General features: G+C 41.1%; 1 protein-coding gene across 10 annotated transcripts; it reads right to left on the bottom strand.

The window, feature by feature from the left end:
• Window positions 1-2,362: 2,362 nt before the first annotated feature.
• On the bottom strand, window positions 2,363-17,529 carry LOC124009352 (protein SSXT-like). Of its 10 annotated transcripts, XM_046321062.1 has the most exons (14): window positions 17,339-17,529; window positions 16,383-16,459; window positions 16,148-16,232; window positions 15,295-15,333; window positions 14,622-14,781; window positions 11,874-12,104; window positions 11,546-11,707; window positions 11,091-11,168; window positions 9,386-9,433; window positions 9,177-9,224; window positions 8,779-8,901; window positions 5,138-5,274; window positions 4,676-4,738; window positions 3,768-3,905 (listed from the first exon to the last, which is right to left on the bottom strand). In XM_046321062.1, the coding sequence occupies exons 1-13, from the start codon at window positions 17,405-17,407 to the stop codon at window positions 4,721-4,723; spliced, it is 1,275 nt and encodes a 424-aa protein (XP_046177018.1). In that variant the 5' UTR covers window positions 17,408-17,529; the 3' UTR covers window positions 3,768-3,905; window positions 4,676-4,720. The 10 variants fall into 10 exon arrangements, with proteins under 10 accessions (XP_046177017.1, XP_046177019.1, XP_046177021.1 ...); XM_046321061.1 differs by lacking the exon at window positions 4,676-4,738 and having other exon boundaries at window positions 2,363-3,905; XM_046321063.1 differs by lacking the exons at window positions 4,676-4,738; window positions 15,295-15,333 and having other exon boundaries at window positions 2,363-3,905.

Genomic DNA, 17,529 nt, shown 5'->3' on the forward strand with positions numbered 1-17,529 from the left:
TACAGTAACATCATGTTGGCTACAGGGTAAATGAAAGACAAAACGTTTATTACAAGGTATGTACTAAAGCATACCAAGGTTAGTATCTTTGAGGCTGACTGGAAACCAATCACCATACTTCTATCTTCTCTATAATATGTGCATGATTTATGCATATTGTACAAATGTATATCAAGCCCAAGGTTTCATAAAATAACACAACCAGTCTGTACAAGAGTGAAATGTTGCATGACATCATAGGAAATGTATCTCAAATCATTACAGCAAGACACTCAGTTTAGAGTATAACGTAACACTTTGTTATATTCCACATAACTCATATTATTCTGTTGGTTACTTACGCTATACTCCATAACTCATATTATTCTGTTGGTGGTTACTTAAGCTATACTCCACATAACTCATATTATTCTGTTGGTGGTTACTTACGTTATACTCCATAACTCATATTATTCTGTTGTGGTTACTTACGCTATACTCCACATAACTCATATTATTCTGTTGGTGGTTAACGTACATTACATTTTCTTAAATAACAAAAATGTAGAAGTTTATTCGGGGGAGAAATCTCATCCAACATTGTAAAGACGATTCATTCTGTCTGAAACAAGCTTATGTGGTGCTGAACATACTGAATGTATGACAGTCTGTGGTCAATGCACTCCCACAGACCCATTATGGGAATATTGAGCACGGGCAAAACGTTCAGAAAGTTGCAGATAAAAACGTAATGTATCGAGCAGACACTATTCTCCAGAGAGCTGTGTCCAATGCACATTAGACATATGTTTGGAATATCCCCAACTGAATTCATCTCTTATTCAGCTACCAATAACAGCACACTGAAGCACCAAGGCCATAAGATACATGCTTCTAAATTAAACTTTTAGGAGAAGCAGGGGGTACTGGAAGCATTCAGGGGCCCTATTAATAAATCATCTCAGAGTAGGAGTGCTGATCTAGGATCAGGTCTCCCCTATCTATTTATTCTTACATATTATCTAAAAGGCTAAACTGATCCCAATTCAGCTGTCCTAATCTGAGACACTTTATGAATATGTGCTCAGTGCATTGTGTTAAACATAGGTTTGCAAAGGGAGGGTGTATTACTTGAAACATTCAAAGTTGACCTGTAAATTAACAGAATTGTTTTTTATCTTCCAAGGATTTTTTTTTTTTAACAATCTGTCAGAAGACATCTAGTGGCCCATTTGTGTAATTCAGATTATGACAAGTGTCTAATCTCTGGCCCTCTGTGTGGGTAATGACATGTAAAATATCTGAAATATTTTAATCAGATAAGGATCGGCCCATTTAAAAAAATGTCCACCTAAAATGACATACCCAAATCTAACGGCCTGTAGCTCAGGACCTGAAGGAAGGATATGCATATTATTGATACCAGTTGAAAGGAAACACTTTGAAGTTTGTGGAAATGTAAAATTAATGTAGAAGAATAACAGATTAGATCTGGTAAAATATAATACAAACAAAAACATGCGTTTTCAGAAAATAATAATTGTTCCATCGTCTTTGAAATGCAAGAGAAAGGCCATACATTCAGATAGGAGTTTAGGTGTAATTTAGATGGCAGGAGTGTGTGTGTAAAGTTTCAGACTGATCCAGTGAAGCATTACATTAGTACACTATATTTTGTATCAAGTCTGAAAGGAGTTTGCCCAAATGTGCCGAATTGGTCAATTGATACATTTTCAAGTACATAACTATAGAGAACATACAAAAATGCTATGGTAATAAAAAAATACAAGTTTACACACATTCAGGAATGTCATACATGATGAATCATTTCCTTCCCTACAGAGAAAAAACACTAACCTTCACACATCTAGATGGCCAGGCGGGGCCAAAGACAGAACCCAGTTCCTACATTTGAATATAACATGTATTTTATCAAACAAAACTATGCTACATTTTATCTCTGGGACCCCATCAGGATGACAAATCAGAGCAAGATCACTAAATGTAAGTACATTATTTACGTTCAGAGGTGAATGTATCAAACCAGCTTCCATGATAAGTGTTTTGTTGTTGTGCACTCTCCTCAAATAATAGCATGGTATTTTTTCACTGTAATAGCTACTGTTAATTGGACTGCAGTTAGATTAACAAGAATGTAAGCTTTCTGCCCATATAAGACATATCTATGTACTGGAAAGTTGGCTGTTACTTATGTCATTCTAGTCACATTAGCGCACGTTAGTAACAACCATCCAGGTTTAGGGACACCGATCCCATAGAGGTAAAAAAAATATATGACAAACATGTTAAACAATCCTAAATAAAACATAAACTAAATTAATAGCATTCATTAGTGTTTAATATGAGGGGGTTCAGCATGAAATTTCCTTTTTACAAACTTTTATTTATTTTATGTCAATGTTTTATTAATGTTTGGGCATCAAACTGGTGGCAGTTGTGAAAAAGGTAAATCATTAGATTAGTGTAAAAATAATGTAATGGTCGATTAGATGCTTTTTGCCATTAATTAGGTTATTTTCTCTTGAAAAATATGGTAAAATAAAAAAATGTCACATACACCAGATTAGTCCAGAGAAATGTGTTTGACATGGTCAGCCATGGCGTTCCCGGAGCAAATTACGGTTAAGTTCCACACTCATGGGCAAGTCGGCAGATTTTTCACCTTGTCTGCTCAGGTATTCAAACCAGCAACCTTTCGGTTACTAGCCCAACGCGCTACCTGCCACCCTACTATCTAATATAAAACTCATGGACAATATGGTCACAGATATAATTAATGAACACTATATACGAATACAGTTTTTAAAAGTTATTCAAGTATAGATGACTAGATTACCAAAGTTACAATAGATTCTGTTAATGACTAAAATCACGCAATATTCCGGTAACTTTGGTAAATCACCGGTAGCTTTGCAACCCTAGTTACACACATACTGTAGATCTCAAAGTCAGAATACAGCCCCACTCACAGGTCATGTTTTGTTGCCCAAAGAAATAATGTTTCACCACTGATGCTCCAATACAGATAGGTGTTCTCAGTTTGTTTGAGGGCTTTCAATGTACAATCCATTCAGAAAAACCAAAGCATCCGATTTGTTCACCCCAAGCACATATTCAATGTACAAGTCATTGAAGAAGCAAAGGGAAATCAGGGGTTACAAATAACAAAAGAACAAACAAAATAGCAGATGAAAACAATGTTAATCACAACTTACATCAAGAGACATAACACTTCAGGAGGAAAACAGAAACTATATTCAACAGTACTCCAAATTCTTATACAAAATTAGCTCCATCTAAAAATCATAAAATACATGTTTACATCATCACATATGTTGACCTTGACATATAACATAGCCGTACAGAATTTTGTTTCTGGTGTAAAATCTCCTCACTCCATCCCCGTCCCACCCCTCCACTTCCCATTGGCATTATTGCTTCTTATGAACAGGGGGCTATTGGATGGAGAAACATTGCCCTACATGAGTGTGACGTTCAGTTCTGTACACTTCTGTCCTCTGATCTAGACAAAATGAATTTTACGGGTAATTTTTTGCCCTTTTCGAAATCTGCAGTGCTCTGGATAAGGCAGCTCTGTTTGGTTTTAAGGCATTGCTGCTTTGAGACTTAACTCAGACTAGAAGGGGAGAAATGGAAGTGAACACAATCATCTCATTACATAAGGCCCAGACATAGGGGATACAGAGGGCAAAGTGTGTGTGTGTGTGTGTGTGTGTGTGTGTGTGTGTGTGTGTGTGTGTGTGTGTGTGTGTGAGCTGCAGCCGTTATAAAAGTCCAGATAACAGTTGTACAGAAGTCAGAGGTTAGAGGTCAGAGCGGGGCTCTTGGTGACTGACAGTGACTGCCATGGCCATCTCTCATTGCTGGTAATTTCCATATTGACCCTGTGGAGTGAGGAAGGGAGTACTGTAAATGGACATCTTAATTACTTTTCATCCGAACATCTGAACAAACAGGCATTTACTAGGGAAATGCTAATATTTACATATTTAAACAGGATGCAAACAAGCACATCTGTAGCAGCTAGTTATGAACCTTTTGTTACAGATAGATGCAGACTATTCCTGTGTGGCTGCATTGGCTATATTTAACCAGCAGGTGGCAGCATGGCCACAGAAAAGGTCAACAGGAGGGAAGTAAACTTCATGTCAGTTATACTGTAGCAGTAGGCAAAATGCTTCTCTCCGACTTGCACATTTCACATGTTTTGTATTTTGCAGGAGCATTTCTAAACAGGGGTCGAAAGTGGCTGCTCTTTAGGAATAAAAGTTCAGTTACACATGGATTTATTTTGGTTAAATTTGACTTACTTTGATCATTTACTATTCTACACAGTGCATAATTAAATTACGCATTTAAAAAAAAACATTTAAATGCAGTATATTGCATGAAAAGGGATGAATAATAACCCAAGGCATGAGGAGTTGTACTTTTGATTGATTTAGTCAATTCCAAACCATCAACATTTTATTTTTGAAGTTCCCCTACAGAATATGCTTGATATGTTTGAAGACCTCAAGAATAGAATTCGACCCCTGGTTACAAAAATAGGTAAAGGTGGAAATCAGATGTTTAAATAGAAGACAGGAGGAGAAACATGACAAATGCAAATCAAGGCTAGGCGAACGGTCACACGTTCAGATTTTACCATTACCTTTGCTTCTTACAGAACTAGTCAGGGGTTCAAATCCCTGGGTCTTTATTTCCTCATGTGTCCCTGAATATTCAAAGATAAAGAATCAAAGTGTTGCTGTGGCCCCCGCAAAGGACCACAGAAAATACAGGGCAACACGTAGCTCTCCCCTCCCCTTCAACAATCTCAAAAGTCAGTTACGTTTAGGGAGGAGACACTACATTGCCCTCGCATTGCACTGCTCTGGTCTGACTTGCTGTATTATCCAATATTATTCAACTTGTCTTAATCTCCCCATACAATGTCAGCATGCACAAGACACCCACTCCACCCAGGTCTCTTGCTTATGGACACTCCCTGAACCCTGGAAAACTTTGTTACATTTTTAACTTCTATCCATCTCTAGCCAACATATAAAAAGGACACAATAAGAGTCACATACAGATAGAGGTTAGGCCTGCCTACTCATGGGCTCATACTCACCTGATCGTAGCCTGGGTATGGGCGTTGCTGCTGGGCCTGAGGGGGGCCGGGCTGGGGGCCCCGGTAGGCCCCGTACTGCTGCCCCTGGCCCTGGGGGTAACCCTGGGGGTACTGGCCTGGGGCTCCCTGGGACGGACCTGGGGAGGGGGGACAGAGCAGAGAAAAAGGTTATGGATGTCTAACTGAAACATGCTACAGTTCTTCACACCATATAGGAGCAGTTAAGAAGACTGGTCTGTTCAATAACAAAAAGCACACAGTTAACCTGGGAGTATAACAGCGCGCTTGATTCACTGACTTTGTCCTGTTTGATGTCCATTATGCCACGTCTTGTTCTTGAACCATTGAGTGTCAATTAACCTTTATCTCCCAATAGACATATCCAGTGACAACCAGCCAGAGGCATGGCAGAAAGAGACTGGTGGGTAGTAGTAGTATTAGTTGGGTCCTGGCCCATTTGCTGAAGTTCGTTCCACATTAACACTGGCCTACTCTGCTTTGTAATGAGAGAATCTGACTTGCTGGAGCTGGGTGTTAAGTTTTCTAATGAAAGGAGACATCAAGGAGATTCAGTGGGCCCTCATTAGATAAGTGAAGCATCATTAAAAGTCACTCCATCAGACCGCCTCTGTATACTTCCACTGCACTGCAGCTACCTTACCGCCGCATAGTGCCATAATCAGGCATCTTAACTTCTTTGGGATAGGGGACAGCATTTTCACTTTTGGATGATTTGCGTGCCCAGAGTGAACTGCCTCCTACTCAGTCCCAGATGCTAATGAATGCATATTATTATTGGTATTGGATAGAAAACACTCTGAAGTTCCTAAAACTGTTTGAATGAGGTCTGTGAGTATAACAGAACTCATATGGCAGACAAAAACCTGAGAAAACAATCCAAACAGGAAGTGGGAAATCTGAGGTTTGTAGTTTTTGAACTCACCCCTATCGAATACACAGTGGGATATTGGTTATGTTGCACTTCCTAAGGCTTCCACTAGATGTTAACCGTCTTTAGAACGTTGTTTCAGGCTTCTACTGTGATGTGGGACCGGATGAGAGCTCTTTGAGTCAGTGGTCTGCCTACAGCCTTGCTCTCAGTCACATGCTTTCACTTGAGAGGTAGCTCTCGTTCCATTGCTTTCCTACAGACAATGTAATTCTCCGGTTGGAACATTATTGAACTTTTATCATAAAAACATCCTAAAGAAAAATTCTATACTTAGTTTGACAAGTTTCTTCGACCTGTAATATAACTTTTGAACGTTTCGTCCGAATGGACCAGATCGCACATTTGGATTTGTTTCCTGGACAACACCCTGTCGTTCTCAACTAACATCAAGGCGGTGGCCCGTTCCTGTAGGTTCATGCTCTACAACATCCGCAGAGTACGACCCTGCCTCACACAGGAAGCGGCGCAGGTCCTAATCCAGGCACTTGTCATCTCCCGTCTGGATTACTGCAACTCGCTGTTGGCTGGGCTCCCTGCCTGTGCCATTAAACCCCTACAACTCATCCAGAACGCCGCAGCCCATCTAGTGTTCAACCTTCCCAAGTTCTCTCACGTCACCCCGCTCCTCCGCTCCTCCGCTCTCTCCACTGGCTTCCAGTTGAAGCTCGCATACGGAGCTGTGAGGGGAACGGCACCTCAGTACCTCCAGGCTCTGATCAGGCCCTACACCCAAATAAGGGCACTGCGTTCATCCACTTCTGGCCTGCTCGCCTCCCTACCACTGAGGAAGTACAGTTCCCGCTCAGCCCAGTCAAAACTGTTCGCTGCTCTGGCTCCCCAATGGTGGAACAAACTCCCTCACGACGCCAGGACAGCGGAGTCAATCACCACCTTCCGGAGACACCTGAAACCCCACCTCTTTAAGGAATACCTAGGATAGGATAAAGTAATCCTTCTCACCCCCCCCCCCCCTTAAAATATTTAGATGCACTATTGTAAAGTGGCTGTTCCACTGGATGTCATAAGGTGAATGCACCAATTTGTAAGTCGCTCTGGATAAGAGCGTCTGCTAAATGACTTAAATGTAAATGTTTACCAAACACCCTAACAAAAGAAGCTATTGGACATAAATGAACATATATGGACATTATCAAACAAAACAAACATTTATTGTGGAACTGCGATTCCTGGGAGTGCATTCTGATGAAGATCATCAAAGGTAAGTGAGTATTTATAATGCTATTTATGAATAATGCGGACTACCCAACATGGCGGATTTGGGCTCTGAGCTCCGTTCTCAGATTATGCTTTTTCCGTAAAGTTTTTTTGAAATTTGACACAGCGGTTGCATTAAGGAGAAGTGTATCTATATTTCCATGTCTAACAATTATATTTTCATCGACATATATAATGAGTGTTTGTGTGAATTCATGTGGCTCTCTGAAATATCACTGCATGTTTTGGAACTACTGAACATAACACGCCAATGTAAAATACGATTTTTGGATATAAATATGAACTTTACCGAACAAAACATACATGTATTGTGTAACATAAAGTCCTATGAGTGCCATCTGATGAAGAGCAAAGGTTAGTGATTCATTTTACCTCTATTTGTGCTTTTTGTGACTCCTCTCTTTGGCTGGAAAAATGGCTGGGTTTATCTGCGAGTTGGTGGTGACCTAACATAATCGTTTGTGGAGCTTTCGCTGTAAAGCATTTTAAAAATCAGACACTGTGGGTGGATTAACAAGAATTGTATCTTTAAAATAGTGCCTAATACTTGTATGTTTCAAAAATTTGATTTATCAGATTTCTGTTGATTTGTATTTGGCGCACTGCAATTTCATTGGCTGTTGGCGAGGGGTTCCGCTAGACAGGTTAACAGCTGATCAGTGATACGATGACTGACTGGGCCAAGTCAAGCGTCATTAGGTGCTCATAATGCAGACGCAGCTACCGCAAATCTTAACCTTGTGTGGCCCGCCTGCGAGAGCGCATGTGAGCCAGATGGAGCCCAACTCATAGCCTCTGCCTCTCTCCACCAGCTCATTACTGACATGAGAGAAAGGAGAGCTGACAGGATTTTAAAAACGAAAGAGGGGGATGTGGTTCCCACACCCACAATGCCGAGGGTTATTACCCATAAGCGTGTCCTATTCCTTTTACTCTCCCGCCATCTCTAGCTTTCAGAGACTTTCTATCACACAGTAACTAGGCCTGTACAGTGACCCACCATAGTACGAGAGGGACACCTAACAGCGCCAATGTCTGCCAGCTACTGCTTCTGATCAACGTGCCAGTATGTGTAGCCTTGATTGCGCCGCTGCAACATCGAAAGTACACCATTTCAATTAGCAAAACAGTGGTGTGGTTCAGTAAACACATGTGAGGCTCTGGGTGAGTGCCATTTGGAATCTAGGACTGATGTTTCAAGATAATGAAAAGGAAAGTAAACGGTGAATCCTACAGGATGAGTGTGGACTGACTGCCATCAGAGTAATGGCAGACACCAACATCTTTTTATTTCCCATTTCAGTAAACAAAAGAAAAGTGTACAAAGTAATAGGCTATGGAAAAATAAAGAGAAAGAAAGAACAAGAAAGAGAGTGAGGGAACAAGATGAGTGAGAGAGAAAGACAGAGACACGCAAAGACAGATTCAGTGATATTGCTTAGGTTCCACCCACCGTAGCCCTGTTGCGGTCCAGGGTAGCCCTGCTGTCCAGGGTACTGCTGCTGTGGGGGGTAGCCCTGCTGCTGGGGAGGACCTTGCTGGTAGGCCTCCTGCTGTTGGCCATACTGGGCATTACCTACAGGGGGCAACAGAGCGACATTACAGTATCTGTGATATTTCAGTACCTGAACCAGGTTTGACGACAACACAGCAGACATCAGTGTTTAGAGTGGCCAGAATCAGGCTTGGGGTCCATTTCAAGTCGGAAGGTAAACTGAAATTAAATTCCAAATGTTTCCAGCATGATTAGAATTTCAGTTTACTTCCTGAATTGAACAAGCTATTGACCCAAACCCTGATCAGAATTTGTTTGAACACACTGATTTTGGCTGTTAAACAAAGTTAACAAACCATGATCTTTTTCATATGGGGACTGTTGGTTGGCTGCTGGGTCTCGCTCTGGCAGACATAACCCACAGGAGAAAAGAACCAACACCATGATTGTAATTTAATTTTACTTCCTGAGTTGATTGAATTGAACAGGATATTGACCCTAATCCTGATGAGAACGTTTTTTTGAAAACACTGATTTAGGCTGTTAACAAACAAAGTTAACAAACCATTATCTTTTTCATAGGGGGACTGTTGGTTGGCTGCTGGGTCTCGCTCTGGCAGACAAGACAAGAACCACAGGAGAAAAGAACCAACACTGTGAGCATGCCCATTGAAACATTAAGTTTATTTTTGTTTGTTTTTATATGCAACATGGTTGTTATAGTGACTCTTTTTTAGCATCCTTACCTGACACCTGCTATGAGCCATTAATAAAACAAAGCTGGAACGACAACATTTATGAGAAATGAAATATGTGAGTGAGAAATCATCAACGATTAAAAGTAGTCACGTGCATAGCGGTGAGGGACATGAAGCCAGAAAACAGAGACTAGAACAAACTCAGAAAGCTTCAGCTGGCCAGGGAAGGCTAAACAGAGGAAATAATACCGGTATAGAAAGTGTACTTGAGTTATGTTATTAATTGTAAAAAGCTAGCATTTAGGCTATTGCAGTTATAAAACACAATAGCCTTTGTCACAATTGGAAAGAAGTCTCAGAAATGTCTCCATAAAAGCAACACAAAAGTTCCATAAGTCATGTGTTTTTAGCTTAGCTTCTTCCTTTTCCCCTGTGAGTACATTTCTGTGAAGCTACATAGATACCTCCTTGGTAGTATTGTTCTGAGGGATCAAAGCCTTGATCAGGGAACGGTGGCTGTAGTAAACCACCTAAAGCATTATTTCACAAGGAGATAGGAAGACATGTTATTTCATGTCCATGTTTGAGGTGATAAGTCAATGAGGGGGAAAGTCAGGGGATTAAAAATATACAGATTGTTAAATATCAGTATATATTTTATATTGCTTCAAGCAATGTCTCTGTGTGTGTGTGGGTATCAATGTTCATAAATATAGGTTTTGCAAAAGTGATAAGTAAACATTGGAATATTTGTTTCACTTTCTTTTGGGAATATACAGTTTTACAAGACAATATTTAAATCCTGTAATTTCCATTAGAGTACAACCTAGCTATGAGACTGGAGAGTACTGTGTCAAAGTGTGAAAGGGAGTAGAATGTAGATAACTCAGAAAGGTGTAGAAAGTGATTGATACATGCAAGAGAAAGTTATTAATTTAAGAATAATTGATGGGGATGCTATGATGCAAAATCACTATGGAGGGGTGGGAAATGACTGGTGAAAAATCCCAGTCCAACTAGTCACCTTTTCCACCAGGAGTCTTCAAAGCAACATCTGTCAACTCGTGTGTGGGGCTTCTGCTAAAGTAGGACCTCTGCTTCTGCTAAAAGCACCACCTAAGATCAACTTCCTGGATTGAATCGCGGTACGCATTTGGAGCCACACCTCCACAAGAAAACGGTTGGACAGAGTAACTAGCTATTTGTTTATCGAAGACGCATATCACCGGTGGGATGGTGGGCAGGCAAACCAAACATTAGCTTCCTTCTTGCCAGGTTTACAGAGCACCATGACTAACTGACATCTTCCATTCTCTATTTCCACAAATGTTCTAGATAACTGCGGTGGAACCAAGATAAACCATTGATGATTCGTTTCAGGTGTAAAGTGGTCCTGAGCAATTCACTGGCTTTAGCTGAGGGATGGTGTCACTGTCATACAATGTTGTTTTGGTACTCGCAATCCTCTTGTCCTTCTACATGACTCAATACAGTTTCTCTAAGTGAACGTTAGACGGACGAAGAGGTTTGGTTGGTTCTACGAGCGGTTGGTTGGAGGGTTGGTTCTCCTACCTTCTGAGGCTCCCTGTCCTGCGTGACTGTACTGGTCCCCATAGTAGTCTTCCTGCCCTGGGTACTGCTGAGGGGGTCCTACATACACACACACAACACACACAGGTTGATTCAAGGTGTTGTTGGGGCGGGAGTGTGGGGAGGGGGAGGGGGGATTTCGGTGTGGAAAGGGGAGTGAGATTGGAATTTGGGCCACTTATTCGCTAGAGAGCTCCTGGTCCTCAAACTATAGCTCAGTTGTCTGGGGCTGACAACAACCTTCAGGACACCTGGGTACTCCTTCTATGGTAATGGGGCTACCTATGTCTACAAGCAACGACAGTGTAAGTGAAAGATAGTTCCACTTAAGAGACGAAGTGGAAAGGGGGTTACGGACAGGAGAAGAGGTTTCAGCCCTGTGTCAAGTCAAACCAAGCGCCTTGTCCCAAGTGCCCACTCTGTAGAGCAGAGCATACCTTGCTGTGGGGGTCTGTAAGGGGGCATGGGCCTCTGCCCCATCACATGGTTTCCCTGGCCCATCATGCCCATGGGGTTCTGCTGGCCCTGGTAGTGCTGCCCGCCACCTCCAGGGGGTATGTTGTACTGCTGGGAGGGAGGCTGCTGGTGCATCATGGGGCCTGGGGCAGGAACAACACAAACACACACAGTATGCCATTACAGAACCCAATTTGAAAAAAAAAACTCAACAATAAAGCATCCATGGATGAATGTCATCATCAAAAGATGTGTATGGGTCAAAGAGAAGGTCTATCAAGGACACGTTTGTTTTCCTCTTTCCTGTACCTTGGTTAGCCTGCATGTTCATGTTGGGCCGGGGGCCGTAGTTACCCATGGGTCCTTGGGTCATGTTCATCTGGCCTTGGGCAGGCATGCTCTGAGAGGAGGGTACAGCGTGGTTGTAGCCGCCCATAGAGCCATGGCTGCTGGGGGGCATGTTCATGGAGCCGCTGCCGGGCATGTTGGGAGGCTGGTTGGGACCCGGCCCAGGGCCCTGCATGGGCATGTGATTAGGCCCTGGGGAAAAAAGAACGACAGATCATTCAACATTTTGGAAGATATTAGACCATACAGTACAGAGATCAAATATTGAATAATTTAATTAAAACATTATTAATGATTTCCCGAGAAAATACTTTCTCCATATTTTAATATTCACAAGCATGTGCGCTGCAGAGCCTTGACAACTTGTAATAACTGGTCAATCTACCCTGCGGCAGAACAAAGTAGACTAAATGTTAACAGTCTAGCCCCTGGGGCTGGGCGGTATACCGCTTCACACACCAAACCCTGCCCCATGTTACTCAACGAGAGAGCAATTGCTCAACCATGGAGTCACAAGAACTTTCTTGCTGTTCACTCTGCAGTCTGCATTGTTAGATAGATACAACAAGATGTTGGTGACAACGATGCTGCTTTGCACAAATGTTCTATATTTACACTATTAGTTTGTGTATCTTACCATCTGCAAACTACTACTAGTTTGTCTTTTCTTAGCAAGTTGGGGCTAAAAGAATTTGCATTAGCCGCAAATGCTAATCACTAGTTAGTACATTTAGCAAGCTAAGAGTCAGCTAGCTAATACAACTCCAGCCATTTTAATAATGGGAATTGATGGGAAATGATGTAAATATATCACTAGCCACTTTAAACAATGCTACCTTATATAATGTTACTTACCCTACATTATTCATCTCATATGCATATGTATATACTGTACTCTACATCATCGACTGCATCCTTATGTAATACATGTATCACTAGCCACTTTAACTATGCCACTTTGTCTACACACTCATCTCATATGTATATACTGTACTCGATACCATCTACTGTATGCTGCTCTGTACCATCACTCATTCATATATCCTTATGTACATATTCCTTATCCCCTTACAATGTGTATAAGACAGTTTTGGAATTGTTAGTTAGATTACTTGTTGGTTATCACTGCATTGTCGGAACTAGAAGCACAAGCATTTCGCTACACTCGCATTAACATCTGCTAACCATGTGTATGTGACAAAATAAAATTTGATTTGATTTACAGCCTGGTACCAGTGCTGGTGTAGGCCTAGATAAGCATGTTGTTTGTGCAATGATATATTCTATATCAGAGGAATAGGCAAAGCATGAATATGTTAGCTAGCTAGCTACATCAAGGCTGCGGTTCAAACACTTAAAAGACCCTATCCCCTCAGCCTTCAAATTAAGTGGACACTTCTGATGACGTATCATGACGTCTGACGAGTATACACTTGCAGGCTGAGGTAGGAAGGAACGCTTTTTAAATGGACCACCCTTGTCCGGAAATTCGTCACTCGTACATCCCACGATGATTGTGTTATTGACTGTACGTTTGTTTATCCCATGTGTAACTCTGTGTTGTTTGTGTCACACTGCTTTGCTTTATCTTGGCCAGGTTGCAGTTGTAAATGAGAACTTGTAAAGGTGAAATAAAGGTGAAATAAATAAAAAATAAATTGTGTTTTCAGCCACTGGTAGCTTGTGGGTGCTTTATATGCGCTAGTCATTTATGAGTGCATGTCTACTTAAATTAAATATATAATTATTAATATACGCTAACTGTACGATAGCTAGCAAATGAATTAGCTAACTAATATTATAGCCTGCCTAGCTGGAACTTCTGAAGGAGGAAAATGTTTTATTTCTACAAATTCCAAAAGATAACAAATCAAAAACATTTTTACGAGACGTGTTTGTGCCGTCATGTGCATTACTAGCACAATTTCTAACTTATTTGCATTTGTTTTTGCCTACATTTTTATGTTGACTCCATTGATGTTGTTTTTAAGTTTTTGCTGACTTTTCTTAGTGGATGTACAATCGCCGCAAATTGAATCATGGGGAGATTCAGGCCCCGGAGTGAACATACTTGTACACTCGACTAAAAACGAGGGCTGAGGGGCTTACGTTGCAAACTTACCTTGCTTGGCTAATCAGTAGGGCCGCCCTCCAAAATGGCGATGGGGCTTTCCCCAAGGGCATAAGGCGAGGGTGTCTTTTAAGTTTGGACCGCAGCCCAGGTAATAAAACATCTAATGAAACACCTTATTAGGGTGCCCTGGAAACACTGACCAACACATCGGTTCCTAACCTGTCAATAATGATTCGAACAGTTCACCAAATAACTACGTCTACATTTTTTCCCCATACCATGCAACCTTGTAGAATTTTTTTTGTTTAAAGTTGGATTGAACAGTATAAAACAATCAAGGTCATGAACTACTCAAATAACATTTAGAGCTTTAATTATTCAAAAACATAACACCTTATCAAAATATTTGAAAATATAATTTTATATTTTGACCATATTGCCCAACCATACTCTCCCAACATACAAACAAACACGCATACAAACACAACCACAGTGAAGTGGAGTCCAAGACAACCAGAGCTCAGACGGGTGACATCGTTTAACAGAGCACCCTCCCCTCCTCTTCCAGCTCTGTGGTGTTGCTAGGCAACCCTAGTGAGTGAGACAGTGATAGAGAGAGGACGGAGGTCACTTACCAGGCATCTGTCCGTTCATCTGGCTCTGCATGTGTGGGGCTGGGGGTCCGCCACTGACCATGCCCTCAGAGGGCATGTTGTGTCCGTGGGGGGGCTGGGGGCCCGGTACTCCGCTCTGGTTCATCCCACCAGGGCCCATGGGCATGTTCTGAGTAGGAGGCTGCAGACAGACAACACAGAGAGAGAAACACCAGCCGTGTTAAGATACATATCTCAGCCATGTATGAGAGAAAAAGCGGTGGGAGAGGGAGGAAGACTGATGGACGGATGACCATGGGTTGTTAAATGTAAGAACAGAAATGATCATGTTCAAAATAAAAGCAAATTATATTGAAGGTACAGGATTTAAAGACCCCGGCCATTCTGTGGATATAATATGTTATATAATCTCTGGATTTGACATGTTGTTCTATCATCTATTTCACAGCACCAGATTGCAGCAATAAGTAAGCCTATATAATAAAGCAGAACCTATCAACACAAAGTATACCTTTACACGGCACTGTACAATACTATTGCACTATTGTACCAGCAGTCTATCTCAGAGGTATCACATATGAAGTTTCACAACAAAAGACCCTGTGTTTGAATATCAATCTTATAGCCTCCAATGCATAGTATGAACCAAGACACCCTATCATAAATTAACCCCCACTTCTCCACCCATACTCACTTCAAGCTTTACCTCTGGGGGAGTAGGGGAGTCACACTTCTGAAATCAAGTACAGAGCATCTAGGTGAACATTATACACCCCTTTGACCAACAGTAGGGGAGACAGGGCAAGCTTCCATTGGTGGCATATGAGGCATATATTATTACATTCAATCTCACATGCACCGCACAATCTATCGTCAGAGCTTGACAGGGTTAGATATACTGGGAATAGGATGGGAAACCCCTATACTGGCTTCATTTCCTGAACTGGTGGAATTTGGTGAAGTTCCTGACTAGCAGTGTAATGCATATAAAGAGGCTTGGCTCTTCTTCAATTGTAACTTAGCTCTGTTGTTGCATTTCTATGCCCTAATTTCAATTCAGGATCTATAAATTATGATAACAGAATACATGATAGTTATGGAGGGAGTATTGTTAGACCACTTCATCAAAGAGTCATGTTTTGGGCAGCAGGTAGCCTGGTGGTTAGAGCGTTGGGACTAGTAACCAAAAGGTTGCAAGATTGAATCGCTGGGCTGACAAGGTAAAAAAATCTGTCGTTCTGCCCCTGAACAAGGCAGTTAACCCACTGTTCCTAGGCCGTCATTGAAAATAAAAATTTGTTCTTAACTGACTTGCCTAGTAAAATTATGGTAAAATAAATTTTTAAAAAGCCCTATGCTTAGTTTGAGATTTAAAATCACTGAACACAATCCATGAACGATCGGGAGCCAAGAACAACACCGTATTTCTAACTGTACAGTGTCTGTACAACTTGATGAAATGTGTCAGAGTGAATCCAATTCAGCACCAATGAATTGTCCCCATCTTGTAACATCACTGCCCTTCTCCGCCCTGGACCCATACTCACAGCAGGGAGCAGAGACTGCATGTTCTGATTGGAGTCTGCTATTGTGGCCAGGTAAACTAAATTTCTGTGGAGCATCTGCTGGTACCTGTTAACAGAAAACAGATAAAAACCAATGTTAACATTTAAAAAGGCAGGGAGAGAAGCCATCAATACACTGCAAAAACTCAAATACATGATAGTATGAAGCCTGAAAGCTCATCAGGTATGGAGATGTTGTACATAAAGTATAACTTACTGTGAACATTCTGCTGTCTTTCCTTTGCTCTGGAAGTCCATTATACATTGAATCAACTGATTGTTTTCATCCAGTAACTGAAACATGACAGAGCAAAACAGGAAGAAAACTTAGTGTTCATATGTTAAACAAACCATACAACATGCACAAGGACTACTTTTAATTTCCACTGAACTTCACAAAACCCCATTTACTTGAAGAACTGTGCAGATACAAAGTGGGTTAACAGAATGGTTTGTGCTGTCTGTTCGCAAACTAGTCATGTGTAATTGTTAAAATTCGTCTATGTGCATAGTTGTATGGTTTGTCTAATTTAACAAATCATTGGTTTTTATTTGGCATACATTTTAAGTGAAAAATCATTGAGAATACAGTAAATACAATCTAAAAATGGTTGGGGGAATTGTGATGCATACATGGAAACAATGTTACTTGTATTAACGTGTTGAACCATAGACAGTATAGGACAAACTGTCGTTCCAATCCAGACTACTCATAAAATCATATTATTTTATTTGAGAGTATAGTAGTGTATGATGTTAATGACAACACTGTAACTAACTAGCTGGTCAAACTGTCTTTGCCGTTTTCTCTACCTAGTAACAAAGCATTTGTCATCTAACGTTACTGTTCTGTGTGCCAGCTAACAAAAGAAGCTAACAATCCAGCTAACAAAATACTAGTAGGCCTTCATTCATATCAGAAACAAATGTAATGTTAGTCCATCGAATCGACAAAAAAAATAGTTATTTTTAGATTTGCCCACTCCCGCGAAGTTCATATTGACCGCGCTTTACCCTAGCAACATTGTTACCAATCTATTTCCATTTACTTAGCTAACGTTAGCTGCCTATAGTTCGACCTGGGCACTGGCTAGGCTAGTTAGCTATCTAGCTAGCAGCAGCTGGGTGCTCTCCGCATCCATTCTGTTGTGGTGCGTGATAAAAATGAATTACCTTCTGAATTCCAGTGGGTGTTATATCACCCTTTCCACGTTGTCTATGAGGTGCAAACGCCACCGACATGGTGATTTGCTATTAAGCGAAATAAACTAAAACATAGAACTAAACAGCTAAAAAAATATGTAGAACTCAAACCAGGCAGTTTAGAATATGAACTCGTATTCCGCCAGCAGCACAAACAATGA

This window comes from Oncorhynchus gorbuscha, linkage group LG22 (assembly GCF_021184085.1).
Source record: "Oncorhynchus gorbuscha isolate QuinsamMale2020 ecotype Even-year linkage group LG22, OgorEven_v1.0, whole genome shotgun sequence".
Lineage (NCBI taxonomy): Eukaryota > Metazoa > Chordata > Actinopteri > Salmoniformes > Salmonidae > Oncorhynchus > Oncorhynchus gorbuscha.